This window comes from Squalius cephalus (assembly GCF_949319135.1).
Source record: "Squalius cephalus genome assembly, chromosome: 17".
NCBI classification, from domain to species: domain Eukaryota; kingdom Metazoa; phylum Chordata; class Actinopteri; order Cypriniformes; family Leuciscidae; genus Squalius; species Squalius cephalus.
In genome coordinates, this window is record NC_137138.1 from 2,434,206 (window position 1) to 2,449,326 (window position 15,121).

The following is a 15,121-nucleotide window of genomic DNA, read 5'->3' on the forward strand; positions in this document are numbered from 1 at the left end:
ATTAGCCAATCAGAAACTGCAACCTGAAGCAAGGATGTAGCTTAGACCTTGTGTAGGGTATAACTGCTGAGTGTGTGTGTGTGTGTGTGTGTGTGTGTAGGGTATAACTGCTGTGTGTGTGTGTGTGTGTGTGTGTAGGGTATAACTGCTGTGTGTGTGTGTGTGTGTGTGTAGGGTATAACTGCTGTGTGTGTGTGTGTGTGTGTGTGTGTAGGGTATAACTGCTGTGTGTGTGTGTGTAGGGTATAACTGCTGTGTGTGTGTGTGTAGGGTATAACTGCTGTGATTTTTGTAACTGTAAGCGGGGTTACGGCCTACAAACTCCTGTGTGAGTCGTGACTTTACGGTGAAATTTTAACGATGTGCATTAGAAAACATTAAGCAATAAAATTTCAAATTGGAGCCTGTAGTCCGTCGATTCTTGCACCCAACAACACATTTAATAATAATAATAATATTTTCAGCTCATTACTATGTAGCCGAATCTGTGCTGGTTTGTATTGGCCGCCTGCAGTTTTCCCTTTGTTTTGCCACCAGCTAACGTCGTGACGTAACTGTAACGTCGGCTCGAAATTGGTCTATATATTCACAGATTTGAACGTCCCTTATTCGGACTTGTCTCTCAAACGCCTGCTTAGAGACAAATTTATATTATAAAGCTCATTTTGAGGAAAATTGGGTTGGAGCTCATTGTCTATGTTGTGTTTTAACAACGTTTATCTCATGAATATTGATCCGGGAAGTTTGAATCTGTGAATGTATTGCCAACTTTACTTAGTTAAGTCGCCTACTGACCGCATTTCTTTATATTTGAGTCCAAGTTCAAACACTATGAAACGCTCCACTATTAACGTGCAGAGCTCTGAAACTCTCAAAACAGGTTTCGCGTGAAAACACAAATATCTTTGTGAGGGAACGCAAAGTTTCTCGGGGGAACACAATTTTTTTTTTTTTTTTTTTACCCACTACCATGACCCTACTAACTAATCACTATGGTTAATATGCTTTTCTTCCTGTCTGCTTTCTATTATCATCTCTCTTCTTTTTCTGGATGTATATGAGGGATAGGAGGAAGGCAGAAACGATCACGTGTGTGTGCTCAAGGACACAAAAGACTGTGGTTCTACTTCTAAAACCTTAAAAGGAAATCAGCCATCTTAGTTGAATTTACTGGAGTTCAAGGACATGAAAAGGAAAGATTAGAACCTAACTTCAGTGAGAAACAACAGGAGTATAAAAAACTGCTGAGTTGATTGCCTCTTTGGATACTGATACGTCATTAAACCCCCGATGCCTAGCAGCCAAGAGCTGAGGAAAATAAACCCCAAGTGAAAGACAACAAGCCCAGAGTTGACAACTCCTTTGACTCAAAGCGTGATTATCTGCTGTATATATATACACCTCTTAACTCATTGATTGGGTTGATTATCTGAATGTACTCCACACGTGTTTAATTAGGGTTAATTATCTGAATGTGCTCCTCCCAAATTTGTTAATGAAACATAATTTCTTAATATGCCAAATATGGTAGGGGTTGATCTTTGAGTACTATGATTGGATGGGATGGACATCGTGGATGATTTTGCTTAATCTTGTGTATAAATATGAGCCTTTTTTCTTAATAAACTTGAGAATGCTATAGTACTAGACAGTCTCTGTGTCTGCTTGATCATTCTCACATCACAAGGGTTGAGGCGTCTGTTTCCACCTGATCACTGATAGCTGAGGCTGCAGATAGTCTACCTGAAAATTAATCTAACAATCAGTATTTTTCAATCAGACCAGTGCTGTAGCAATGCATCACTTCTTTTCCATGATGTTTTCACTGCTAGCCATTATTGGGCATGTGAGCGGTCAGCCTGCAAAAGGTGGTTCTGAGCGGAACATCGACCGACCTTACAGATCTGAGCTGACGGTGTCGAACGGAATGTATTGGGGATCGTGGGGATATAAGAGCATGTGTCCAATTGGAAGGTACGCCGCAGGGTTTAGTCTGAAGGTAAGTTTGGCATTGACTCTATTTTGCTAATATGGGGGTGGATGAGCGCTTCAAAGGTTTAAAACTGTGGAGTTGCCGTTTGTCATTTAATTCCAGGTTTCTCCAGGGAACTGCACCTGCTTAAGATTTTTACAGTGTCCGTGTAATACTAAAGAGCATGAAGATAAATGTTACTATGGGTTGGGTTAGAGTTAACTCTTTCAAATTGGAAGATTGTCTCAATGTTGTTGTTTTAAGGTGGAAAGCCCAGTTGGTCGTGATGATGATACAGCGCTCAATGGGATTCGTCTTCACTGTATCGATCGGTCCACAGGATCATCAGACTCATATGACTACACTACAATTGAGTCCGACGTAGGAAGGTAATGGACTCAAATTATGAACAATTCTTGCATTAAGTGTTTAAGCTAGATAAGTAAATTGAGGATTTTCTTGAAAATAATAATTGATTTGATCAGGCAAGCTCTTTGTGTGTTTTCTTCAGCTGGGGTGTGTGGACAGATATCAAATGGTGTTATTCTGGATACTTGACAGCTTTCCAGCTGAAAGTTGAATCTTCCCAAGGAAATGGAGATGATACGGCCGCAAACAACATCAAGTGAGTGTGTGCTGCTATAAGTTATAACATCTCTTACTCATCCTGGTTATATTTTTCCATTTAAGGACTCAGTTTTCCCCCATCTATAGTTTAGTGAATATCACACTCGCAGTCGTGCTGCTGTTCGTGATTGTGATTGCTGCAGGTGATCACGTGACTGACATTCAATCCGACAGCACAATAACATATTTTATCATAATATTGTCACATCTGAATTTTTTCCAGGTTTACCTGCACTGGAGGTTATTATCTGCAGGGTGACGGCACAAACTGGGGCAAATGGGGCAACTGGAGCCCAACCTGTATGGGAAAAGGAATCTGTGGCATCAAGACCCGGATAGAAGCGCCACAGGGAAAAGGAGACGACACCACTCTCAATGACGTGCGCATGTTCTGCTGTGATTAAGGTGATGTGATCGCAATCAAAAACTCAGATCTTACTAATAGTGACTGCAGATCAACTAAATCTGATTTTTCGTTCAGGTGTAGGAGGATGACCACAAGAACAGCAAGAAGATCAAATGTATTGTAATTATTGATCATCATACTATGATAAACTAACATAAACCATGTCATACAACAGTTTTTTTTTTTTTATGTAAATATGTAAAGTCAGCCGGTCATTATCACAAAATAAAGCCTAACTGGATGATCAGGACATTTACATCCCACCTGTTATTGGACTTGAAAGTATTTTATTCTTTCTTGTAGGTCAGTGATTCTTCTGAAGACTCCTGAACTTCTGCTGTCAGTCAAACAGTTGTCAAATATCAGTATTAAAGACTTTCTAAAAATAACCTTGTAGTTTCACATTGTTTTGCACAACATCACGGGTCATATAATGGTACATGCACTTTTACAAGTTGATTGTACTGAAATGTGTGTTGGCAGTGCCTGTACACAACCATCATAAAATGATAAAAATCCATCCAGTGTTTTTTTTTTTAAATCTCCTTATGTTTCCCCTGTCTCAAATCAGGCAGTTCGATATTGTGACGTCACAATATCGACGCCCCTCCCACGATGGCTGATTGACAGCAGCGTTTCAAACACAGACCTGCCCTCACGCCCTCGTGAGCGAGCTGTCAATCATAGCACGCGCCGACCGGCTCAGGAAGAAAGGGCGTGTAGCTTCGTGTAGCTCAGGAAGAAAGGGCGCTGGTCTGGACGCAGGCGAAGCGCGCTCCCCACACTGTTAGACTTTTCAAGGGTTTTTTACAGTAACTAACTGGCAACACTGTTGCCAGTAAGTTACTGTAATTAAGAGTTACAGTACCAAACCGTATTTCAGTTTTGTGTAATACAGTGCATTACTGTAAAAACGAAGCTAATCAGTACACTACTGTAATTATTTTTATTTGTGCTAAATATAAATTAGATTTGATAATTTTGATATATGATTATTTTTATTTTTATCCTACATAAGTACTACTTTCATACAAACCAATTAGACAAAGTTATCACAAAATACCATTTTTTTTATTTAAAACATTTCATATATATCACAAAATAAACATGCCAATGCTGGAAATGATGTGTGAAATTTTTACACATTAATGGGTGAGTTTAGAGACAACATTTTTTGTGTTAATTTTAACTCATTCATTGTGTTAATGATTTTAACAAAGTAAATATGTCAGAGAGGTTAGCACAAAGATGTGTAAACGTGTTAAATTAACACATTATGTGCTGTCCTTCACTGCAAACATTTTTGAAAACATACATAAAACCATAAACAAAACATTAGCATTTGACTAAATGAATGTAGAGTCATTGGTTGTTTAGCTTATACAAGTATTATAATGAAATATCAACCATTACATTCATAAAACTGCAGAATATAAATACATTTTTAAGCATTCAAAAAGGAAATGTCCAAAACAGGACAAAACACAGTTCTTTTCACAATACAACATACACATAACCCCACCTTAAAAATAATTTCACTTATTTCCAAAAATGTGTTGGATTCATGTACACTGGTGGCCAAAAGAAGTATTTAAGTGTCGTAATGTTTTTGAAAGAAGTCTCTTTGATGCTCAAGAAACATTTCTTATTATTATCAATGTCTGACTGTCTACTCCATCTTTTCTACAGCATAGGAGTAAAAGTCATCATCAAAATAATCTTTAAAAAGCCAACACAATGTTTTTGTCCACCTTTGTGAATAAATGAACTTCTCCAAAGATTGGTTCCTGTTCAGAACTTGACTGACAACATCAGAGTGTTCCCTGGTCTGCATGCGTGCCCACAAACACAAATGTACTCAGTCCTTCAGAGGAGATCCCGGTTCCAAAACTATATGAGAGAGAGAGAGAGAGAGAGAGAGAGAATATTAGTGTCACATTATTTTTAACCTCCTTTTTTGTTCATTTTTATTATTATTTTCACAAAAACTTAAGAATATATATTTGTAAACAGCTTTTGTCAATAAATAGCATACAAAAGAACTAAATTAAATTATGCCAGATAAAATTTTAATACTTACAAATCCTAAATTCTGTCCAAAAATGCTGAGATCCATTCTGGATAGAATTCTATTCTGGATAAAATTCTGGAGGATGACCTACCTCTGCACAGACCGATTGGTTTATGACATCAGAATATCGCGAGAGCAATTAGAGCATACGGCTCCTTTCGCGTGAGAGCAATTAGAGCACACGGCTCCTTATCCTATTGAATCGCTCTCGCGGTACTTTGATGTCATAAACTGATTGGTCTGTGTAGTATGGAAGCTTGTTTCCGCACACAAAATAATAAAAAAAAAAGATAATTGCGACTTTTTATCTCACAATTGCGAGTTTACATCTCGCAATTCTGACTTTCTTTCTCAGAATTGCGAGATATAAAGTCAGAATTGCGTGAAATAAAGTCGCAATTGCGTGTTTTAAACTCACAATTGCGTGTTATAAAGTCAGAATTCTGAGATATAAAGTCAGAATTGCGAGATATAAAGTCGCAATTGCGTCTTATAAAGTCAGAATTCTGACTTTTTTTCTCGCAATTGCGACTTTATATCACGCAATTCTGACTTTATATCTCAGAATTCTGACTTTATATCTCAGAATTCTGACTTTATATCACGCAATAGGGAGATATAAAGTCAGAATTGCATGATATAAAGTCGCAATTGCGTGTTATAAAGTCAGAATTGTGAGAAAATTCCTATTCTGTAAAAAAAAAAAAAAAAAAGTCTGTCTTTTTTTCCCCCCTTAGAATTGGACTTTATATCTCACAATTCCGAGAAAAGATGTCAGAATTGCGAGATATAAACTCGCAATTATGTGTTATAAAGTCAGAATTGCGTGATATAAAGTCAGAATTCTGAGATATAAAGTCAGAATTGCGTGATATAAAGTCGCAATTGCGAGAAAAAAAGTCAGAATTCTGACTTTATAAGACGCAATTGCGACTTTATATCTCGCAATTCTGACTTTATATCTCAGAATTCTGACTTTATTTCACGCAATTCTGACTTTATATCTCGCAATTCTGAGAAATAAAGTCAGAATTGCGAGATGTAAACTCGCAATTGTGAGATAAAAAGTCGCAATTATCTTTTAAAATGTTTTATTCAGTGGCGGAAACAAGCTTCCATAGTGTAGCGCCGGTTCAAGTCAAACAAGCATTTAATCTCCGATGCCTAGAGCTGAGAAAAAGAAACCCCAAGTGACAGCCAATAAGCCAAGAGTTGACAACTCCTTTGGCTCAAAGCTTCTTCTTCTTCTTCAGTGAATTTTATTGGCAGCTTGCAATCTTTGTGCATTACCGCCATCTACAGGATTGAGGTGTGATCACATTGGGAAGTCATAAATAAATGTGCATATATATATATATATATATATATAAAAAAAAAAGGAGATCAGAGCCCAAGCTTCAGCTAGCGCTGCGTGTTCAGCTCCTCCAGCTTCAACCTCAGCTCAAACCTCCAGAAAAAAATAAATAAATAAATAAAAATAAATAAATAAACTAAAGTCTTCTTGCTAATTGTGTTTCTTTTAGAAACTCTATCACTGCTTTGGTTGTAGACTGTGTTCCAGGTAGACTCAACAAGTTGCTCAAAGTAACAGAGTTATTTGTTACCCTCTTAAATATCTCTCTCTCTTCAGAGTACTGCCTACATGTCAGAAGTACATGCTTCACGGTTTCTGTTTCCGTACAATATGGGCACAATCCTGTCTCATGTTTCCCTATTGTGTGTAAGCCACTGTTCAGTCCTGTATGTCCTAACCTTAGCCTGGTGAACCAGGTTTCCTCCTGTCGTGAAAGTGAGCTGATCATTTTAACTGCTACATTCTGTTGAATACTATATAAGTGCCTACCTTTTTCCCCCTTATCCCATTTATCTTGCCAGAGTTTATGAATACCATCTTTAATTATTGTTTTCAATTCTGATTTGCTGAGTGGAACCTGTACTTATACTTGTTCTGCTTTAAGTGCTTCTTTTGCCAACTCGTCTGCCTTCTCATTGCCCTCAATACCCGTGTGCGCTGGAACCCAAGTGAACTGTACTATTAGCTTCTGTTGAGTTATCCTGAAAATCATCTGATGAACTTCATCTAAAAGATCCTGTCTGCTTGCAGATTTCCCAGTCTGGATGCTAGTTAGGGAGGACATAGAGTCTGAACAAATAACAGATTTATATGGCTTCACTTCTTCTACCCACTGTAGCGCCATTATGATGGCCATCATCTCTGCAGAGAAGATTCAGAGGTGGTTTGAGGTTCTTTTTTGTATTATAACTTTATATTTAGTAATGTATACACAGCCACCCCCGTTTTACCTGCTGGTTCTTTGGATGCATCTGTAAATATTTTTACTGTATCATCATACATTACTTCTAGGTACTGCTGTACACTTTGATACAATCCTGTCACATTTACATTTAGCTGACGCTTTTATCCAAAGCGACTTACAATTGCTATACATGTCAGAGGTCACACGCCTCTGGAGCAACTAGGGGTTAAGTGTCTTGCTCAGGGACACATTGGTGTCTCACAGTGGATTCGAACCCGGGTCTCTCACACCAAAGGCATGTGTCTTATCCACTGCGCCATCACCCCTGTCTTGATTATATTTTTAGCTTCTAGATTAACTACAGGATAGCAGAAAAACCAAGGTGGAATTGTGCTCAAGTTGACATTTTTGCTGCAAGGTATAGTACTGATTCCCATGTCATCTGCCTCTTTATTGCTGTTCCATCCAAAACTACTGTTCACAATGCGACCATATTTCCAGCATTCTTCTAACACCAGTTTTGTAGGATGTGTAATTTCATGCCCTTGTAAGTTTACCCAATATGCTAGAGAAAGTTTTAACCTCCTAAGATTTAAAGGCATCTCCCCTACTTCTACTTGCAGTGCTGGGATAGGTGATGTTCGGAAGGCTCCACTACACAGCCGGAGAGCTTTGGCCTGCACCCTGTCCAGTTCAGCTAATGTAGTTTTTGCTGCTGTTTTATATACTGTACATCCATAATCAAACACTGATCGGATTAATGCAATATAAATTCTTTTCAAAGAAGAGCCTGACGCCTCCCAGTTATACCCTGAAAGACACTTCAAAAGATTGATTGCTTTCTTACATTTGTCTACCATTTTCTGAACATGATTTTTAAAAGTAAGTTTACTATCAAACCACACACCAAGATATCTTAAGACACTAACCTGTTTGAGAGATTGTCCATATATCTTAAGATCTATTGTGGGTTTTACCATTTTCTTAGAAAAACAGATGAATTGCGTTTTTTCCACTGAAAGGTGGAACCCCCAGTCAAATGACCATTTTCCAACCTGACTAATTGCTGTTTGCATCCTTTGCTGTAAATTGAACGGATAAGACAGAACGGATATTTATTGCTGATATTTGGCAACCGTTTCAGCAGAAGTTCAGGAGTCTTCAGAAGAATCACTAAAATACAAGAAAGAATAAAATAATTTCAACTGTAGCGGGATGTAAATGTCATGATCATCCGGTTAGGCTTTATTTTGTGATAATGATCGGCTGACTTTACAGATTTACATTACAAAGCTGTTCTATGACATGGTTTATGTTAGTTTATCATAGTATGATGATCAATAATTTCAATACATTTGATCTTCTTGCTGTTCTTGTTGTCATCCTCGAACACCTGAAAGAAAAATCCGATTTAGTTCTAAATCTGCAGTCACTATTAGTAAGATCTGAGTTTTTGATTGCGATCACATCACCTTAATCACAGCAGTACATGTGCACGTCATTGAGAGCGGTGTTGTCTTCATTTGACTTGTACTCTTGTATTCGGGTCTTCATGCCACAGATTCCTTTTCCCGCACAGTATTGGCTCCAGCCGCCCCAGGAGCCCCTGTCTGTGCCGTCACCATGCAGCATCTCACCGTCACTGCAGAGGAACCTGGAGAAAAATCAGATGTGACAATATTATGATAAAATATGTAATTGTGCTGTCGGATCACATTATCACCTGCAGCCAATCACAATCACGAACAGCAGCACGACTGCAAGTGTGATATTAACTAAACTATTGATGGGGGAAAACTGAGTCCTTAAATAGCTAAATAAACCCAAGATGGGTAAAGAGATGGTGTAAGAGGTTTACACTGGGTAAGAGATGTTATAACTTATAGCAGCACACACTCACTTGATGTTGTTTGCGGCCGTATCATCTCCAGATCCTTGGAAAGATTCAACTCTCAGCTTAAAAGATGTCAAGTATCCAAATAAACACAATTTGGCATCTGTCCAGTCACCCCAGCTGAAGAAAACACACAAAGAGGTTGCCTGATCAAATCAATTATCATTTTCAAGAAAATAATCAATTTACTTAAATAGCTTAAACACTTAAAGCAAGAATTGGTAATAATCTGAGTCCATTACCTTCCATATTTGGAATAAATTGAAGTTATGTAGGTTCCACACTGACTGGCACACCGATCGACACAGAGAAGACGAATCCCATTGAGCGCTGTATTATCACCAGAACCCTTTAGTTTTTCCACCTTAAAACAACAACATCAAGGCAATCTTCCATTTTAAAGTGTTAACTCTAACACAACCCATAGTAACATTGATCTTCATGCTGTTTAGTATTACACAGACAATGTAAAAATCTTAAGCAGGTGCAGTTCCCTGGAGAAACCTGGAATTAAATGACAAACAGCAACTCCACAGTTTTGAACCTTTGAAGCGCTCATCCACCCCCATATTAGCAAAATAGAGTCAATGTCAAACTTACCAACAGACTAAACCCTGCGGCGTACGTTCCACTTGGACACATCCTCTTATCCCCCCACGATCCCCAGTTCATTCCATTCGTCACCGTCATGTCAGATTTGTAAGGTCGGTCGACGCTCCGCTCAGAACGACCTTCTGTGGACCGACCGCTCACATGCCCAATAATGGCAAGCAGTGAAAACATCATGGAAAAGAAGTGATGCATTTCTACAGCACTGGCCTGATTGATAAATACTGATTGTTAGATTAATTTTCAGGTAGACTATCTGCAGCCTCAGCTATCAGTGATCAGGTGGAAACAGACGCCTCAACCCTTGTGATGTGAGAATGATCAAGCAGGCACAGAGACTGTGTAGTACCATAACATTCTCAAGTTTATTAAGGAAAAAGGCTCATATTTATACACAAGATTAAGCAAAATCATCCATGATGTCCATTCCATCCAATCATAGTACTCAAAGATCAACCCCTACCATATTTGGCACATTAAGAAATACAATAACAAGGAAGAGAGGTCAGATGTTGAAATGTATGTGCATGTCTTGAGTTCACGTATTGGTACGAGTGTATAAGTGTGTTCAACCCTAGTTCTTGTTTTGTCTAGATGTGTCCATGATGTGCAGATAACAACGAAAAGAAGTGACACAAGGGCAGTCTTACACAAGAATAGTCAAATGTGGAGCCTAAGAAATGAGAAAATAATAACAATGGCCACTTTAAAGGGGTCATGAACTGGATTGTTTTATTATTTTATAATGTTGCCTGGGGTGCCCTTATAATGTTAGTATGATTTTTACATCAAACTTTTTCATAATTTATAAATAAAAGCCATTTTTCCAAGCCTGATTTCTGTCTCAGATTTGAACGCTCTGTTTTAAGGGGCGTGTCTGCTGTGAGACTGCAGTGCAAACGCCCACTGCTGTGATTGGCTGACATGCTTGCATGAAATAGCTAGTATTACAGGAACTCTCTCGAAAACTTTTACTATGTTTTTACTATTACAGCTATGGAGATTAACAAATCGTGAAAAGTATCGTTTAAAGCATTATATTTAAATCTATTCCATCACATGATGAGCACTGACTGAGCAGATGACAGACAGTCTGTTGATCGCGTGAATAAAGATCTTATCATTGCAACTCAATTTTTCTCACAAAAAAAACTCACACTCACTCTCACAAATGCTTACACCAAATCACAATGCAAACACGATGTGAGTACACAGTAAGAGCTTCGTTGTGTAGTGTAACAGTGTCATTATTTCATCACGAGTTTGGTAAGTGTCCAGATAAGCTCTCGCGGCTCGCGCTGTGCTGTTTGATTGACAGCTTGGGCGATTGAAAGGGATCGTTTGATCGCTTTCTGTATATCATTTAATAACAGTTTAAAAAAGATTATTTTCATAATACTACGAGACATTATGTGAAGTTGATCGTTTAGTCACTTATGCATACTGAACGATTTTAAGAGAAAGATATCTGAATTTGAATAATTACACAGAAATCACTGATCGCAAATCAGGCATTAGAATACACATGGTTAGGCTACTTACATGTTGCTGGCAGATCCGTGTCGGGAAATTGTGATTGACTGATTTAATAAAGTTTAACCATGCTGGAATCCGAAGGAAGCTTATGCAGACTGTCTTCTTGCACAAACAGGCGCTGCACAATATTTAGTAAACAGCATGTTTATTGCTTGGAAGTAGCTCGATCCGGGGGTTGTTCCATAAAACAAGATTTGAGTATAAGAACTGTCTACCAGCTATTTCCTCACTCATCACTGAAATCATTAACTCCTCTCTCAGCACTGGCTCAATTCCCCCTTCACTCAAACTGGCTGCTGTCACTCCAATCCTTAAAAAACCTGGACTCAACCCCGACATCATGTCAAACTTTCGGCCCATCTCCAATCTCCCTTTTCTGTCAAAGATACTGGAACGCACTGTTGCCAAACAACTCAAAACCCACCTCTGCTCAAATGACCTGTTCGAACCTTTTCAATCTGGCTTCCGTTCGCAACACAGCACTGAAACAGCCCTCCTTAAAGTCACCAATGACATCCTCCTCTCTGCTGATGCTGGTCATCTCACCATTCTCATCCTCCTGGATCTCACAGCAGCTTTTGACACTATAAACCACTCAATTCTTCTTTCCCGCCTCGAATCTTCCCTCAACATCACTGGCACCGCCCTTTCCTGGCTCCAATCGTATCTCACCGACAGACAACAGTTCATTCACATTAACAACTGCACCTCCTCCACTGCTCCGCTGTCCCAAGGTGTCCCCCAGGGTTCGGTGCTTGGCCCTCTCCTTTTCATATTATATCTGCTTCCCCTTGGCAACGTCATTCGCCACCATGGTCTAAACTTTCACTGTTACGCCGATGATGTTCAGCTTTACATCTCCACCAAATCCATTACCTCCGTTACCCACTCCACTATCTCCAACTGCCTCTTTGACATTAAATCCTGGATGTACCCTAATTTCCTTCAACTTAACTGTGAAAAAACAGACATGATCATCATCGGTCCCAAATCCATCACCAAGACCACTCACAGTTTCTCTCTCACTGTCGATAACTTCACCTTGTTTCCATCCCTTCACAGTCGCAACCTCGGAGTCATCTTTGACAATAACTTCTCCTTTGAACCGCACATAAAACAAATCACTAGAACTGCCTTTTTTCATTTAAAAAACATTGCCCGACTCCATCCTTCACTCTCGTTTTCCGCTGCTGAAACCCTCATCCATGCCTTCATCACCTCCAGAATCGACTACTGTAACAGCATCCTGTATGGCACAACATTGAAAAGCTTAAACAAACTCCAATATATTCAGAACTCTGCTGCTCGTCTACTCACCCACACTCGCACCCGTGACCACATCACCCCAGTCCTTAAGAACCTTCATTGGCTCCCGGTGCCACAACGAATTCAATTCAAAATCCTTCTCCTCACTCATAAAGCCCTCTATAACCAGGCGCCTTCCTACCTCACTGACCTGCTCCACCGCCACAACCCATCTCGTTGCCTCCACTCTTCCAATGCAAATTTCTTGACTATACCTCCCAGGACCAAGCACCGAACCTGGGGGGATAGAGCCTTCTCTGTCGCTGCCCCCACCCTCTGGAACTCTCTACCCCAAAAAATTCGTGACTGCACTGACCTGTCAAAATTCAAAATCTTGACAAAAACTCATCTTTTTAAAATTGCTTTTAATGTTTAATTTAATTGTGTGTTTAATTTTCTTTTTTTTGCTACATTTGCTATACAATTTTCTATGTTGCTACATCTGTTTTATAATTTTCTGTAAAGTGTCTTTGAGTACTTAGAAAAGCGCTTACAAATTAAATGTATTATTATTATTATTATTATTATTATAAGCCAGGCTTATTTCGGTTAGTCAGACTTATTGTCGGTGGATTCTGTTTCATAAAGCAAACTTAAAATAGTTCAAACTCAGTTACCCTGGCAACTTATGCTGGGAAACTAGCCTGGTCCAGGGCAGGCTAACTGTCAAGCTAAGCCTCAGTTGTTACACAGATCCTCTAACACTGACCAATAGGAACACAATGATATTACCACTGACACTCTCTCATACCATTATTGGACTTTATTAACCACTATTAGTCCAAAAATAAATACACAGTATACAAAAAAATCAACTTAAATAAGGCTAATGATAAATTAGACAATATAGACCTATATATATAGATAGATAGATAGATAGATAGGCATAAATACAATATATATATACTACAGGTTTTCTTTTTTTACTAGCTGAATGTTTTGTGCCCAAGATTTAATTAGATTGTTTTAAAGATTTATGAATACATTTATCTCTGGTTTTGTTTGGCAGCTGTAGTACATGTTTATGATTAGAAGAACATTAGAACACAATCTAAAAAAAAAAGCTTTTTAAAGCAGAAGTTAAAATCACAAAATTAAAAATAAATAATTACAAAAGCAGAGTATAAATTTTAACTGGTAAGATGAATCTGAGCTTAGTAATTGACAGTATATTAGCCTACATTTGATTTACCCCATTACAATAGTCCCTTTACAGTTATTGTTATACACACAGGTTTAAAATTCTAAATAAGGCACATCAATGTCCAAATAACAAATATTTTAGTATATATATATAATGTACTTTATTATGTCTTTCAATTCAAACACATTTAACACAATTATACAAATTGACAGTTCCTTTAAAGACATCATATTTTCCCCCAATAAATATTCCTTATTTTTCCTTCTACTTTTTTTCTTTTGTGATGATACCCACCAACACATAGCCTAAAAACACACATAATTAGAACAATAACCAAAAAGTACATAGACACTTTTACATATTTAAGGGGGAAAAGACAAAAAACAATAAATAAATAAAATTTTAACATTAACATATTTATATCAAACTCTTATAATGACACATAATTCCTAATAGTTATTCAAGTAATATTATTTGAATATCAAATATTCAATATTAAATAGCCTAAGTAAATAAATAAAATAACAAATAACTAGAAATAAAAGGGAGGGAGGGTTATATAAAAATGTAGTTAATGTAGGCTAATACAATCCTTTATTTTATGGAATATTCTTTCATTTTAGAGTTGCACATATCTTTTCAAAATGTATACATTTGCTCTTAATTTCATGTTATCCTCTCCATAGTGTACTTTAGAAACTAAATCTACTCATTTAAAACTGGGGATTCTTGCTTTCTCCAAAAAAATATTGCATTAAAAGCTGTAATTCTCAGCATTCTAATTAAGTATACATCATCTTTATTAAGTAGCATAGGTCCTATACCCAAAACTATATTTTGTATCTCTATAGCCTATATTTAGTTTCTTAAAAAAATATTCCCTGAATTATAGGCTACTTCACTGAAGTACTTCTGTTTGCTAGAAGTTCAGTGCAACTTATCCAACATCCTAAAGATAAATTCAATATTCAATATGAAAATCAGCAGCAAAATGGATACATTTGCACGACTTTCGAACATTTACAGACGGAGAATATAACTGTAAAATGTCAGTTTTGAACTGGGGGGGGGGGCAACTGGAGCATGGGAATGCACATATGTAGATCCAAGAAATCTTAAAAAAAAATCTGTCATGTCACAAACGCATAAAACAGCACAAAATATACGCTGTTTGATGGTGGATCGATTTGATCCACGATCGATCTCTAGGGCTGCTTAAGAAACGCGTGCACACGCAATTATCTAGACTAGATAAACCTGGATCAAATTAGTGAGATTGCGTGAGCTTCAATTACCTTT

At 37.8% G+C, this 15,121-nt stretch overlaps 2 protein-coding genes across 5 annotated transcripts in view; one reads left to right on the forward strand and one right to left on the reverse strand.

Annotated features, from left to right (window-relative positions):
* The first annotated feature begins 1,634 nt into the window (after positions 1-1,634).
* LOC307144510 (vitelline membrane outer layer protein 1-like) overlaps positions 1,635-15,121 on the forward strand; it is a 124,581-nt gene continuing 111,094 nt past the window's right edge. For 2 of the 4 annotated variants that reach the window (XM_079846914.1, XM_079846913.1), the window contains exons 1-2: positions 1,635-1,999; positions 2,237-2,361. In XM_079846914.1, coding sequence (XP_079703040.1) covers positions 1,796-1,999; positions 2,237-2,361 — 329 coding nt within the window. In that variant the 5' untranslated portion in view covers positions 1,635-1,795. Of the gene's footprint in view, positions 2,000-2,236; positions 2,362-2,483; positions 2,598-2,822; positions 3,005-3,080; positions 3,175-15,121 lie in introns of those variants that run through there. The other 2 variants (XM_079846911.1, XM_079846912.1) reach the window with 2 other exon arrangements.
* On the reverse strand, positions 8,449-10,216 carry LOC307144511 (vitelline membrane outer layer protein 1-like). Its single transcript, XM_079846915.1, has 5 exons — positions 9,829-10,216; positions 9,471-9,592; positions 9,235-9,348; positions 8,802-8,988; positions 8,449-8,507 (listed from the first exon to the last, which is right to left on the reverse strand). Exons 1-4 carry the CDS (start codon positions 10,030-10,032, stop codon positions 8,808-8,810), a joined length of 621 nt encoding a protein of 206 aa, XP_079703041.1. The 5' UTR covers positions 10,033-10,216; the 3' UTR covers positions 8,449-8,507; positions 8,802-8,807.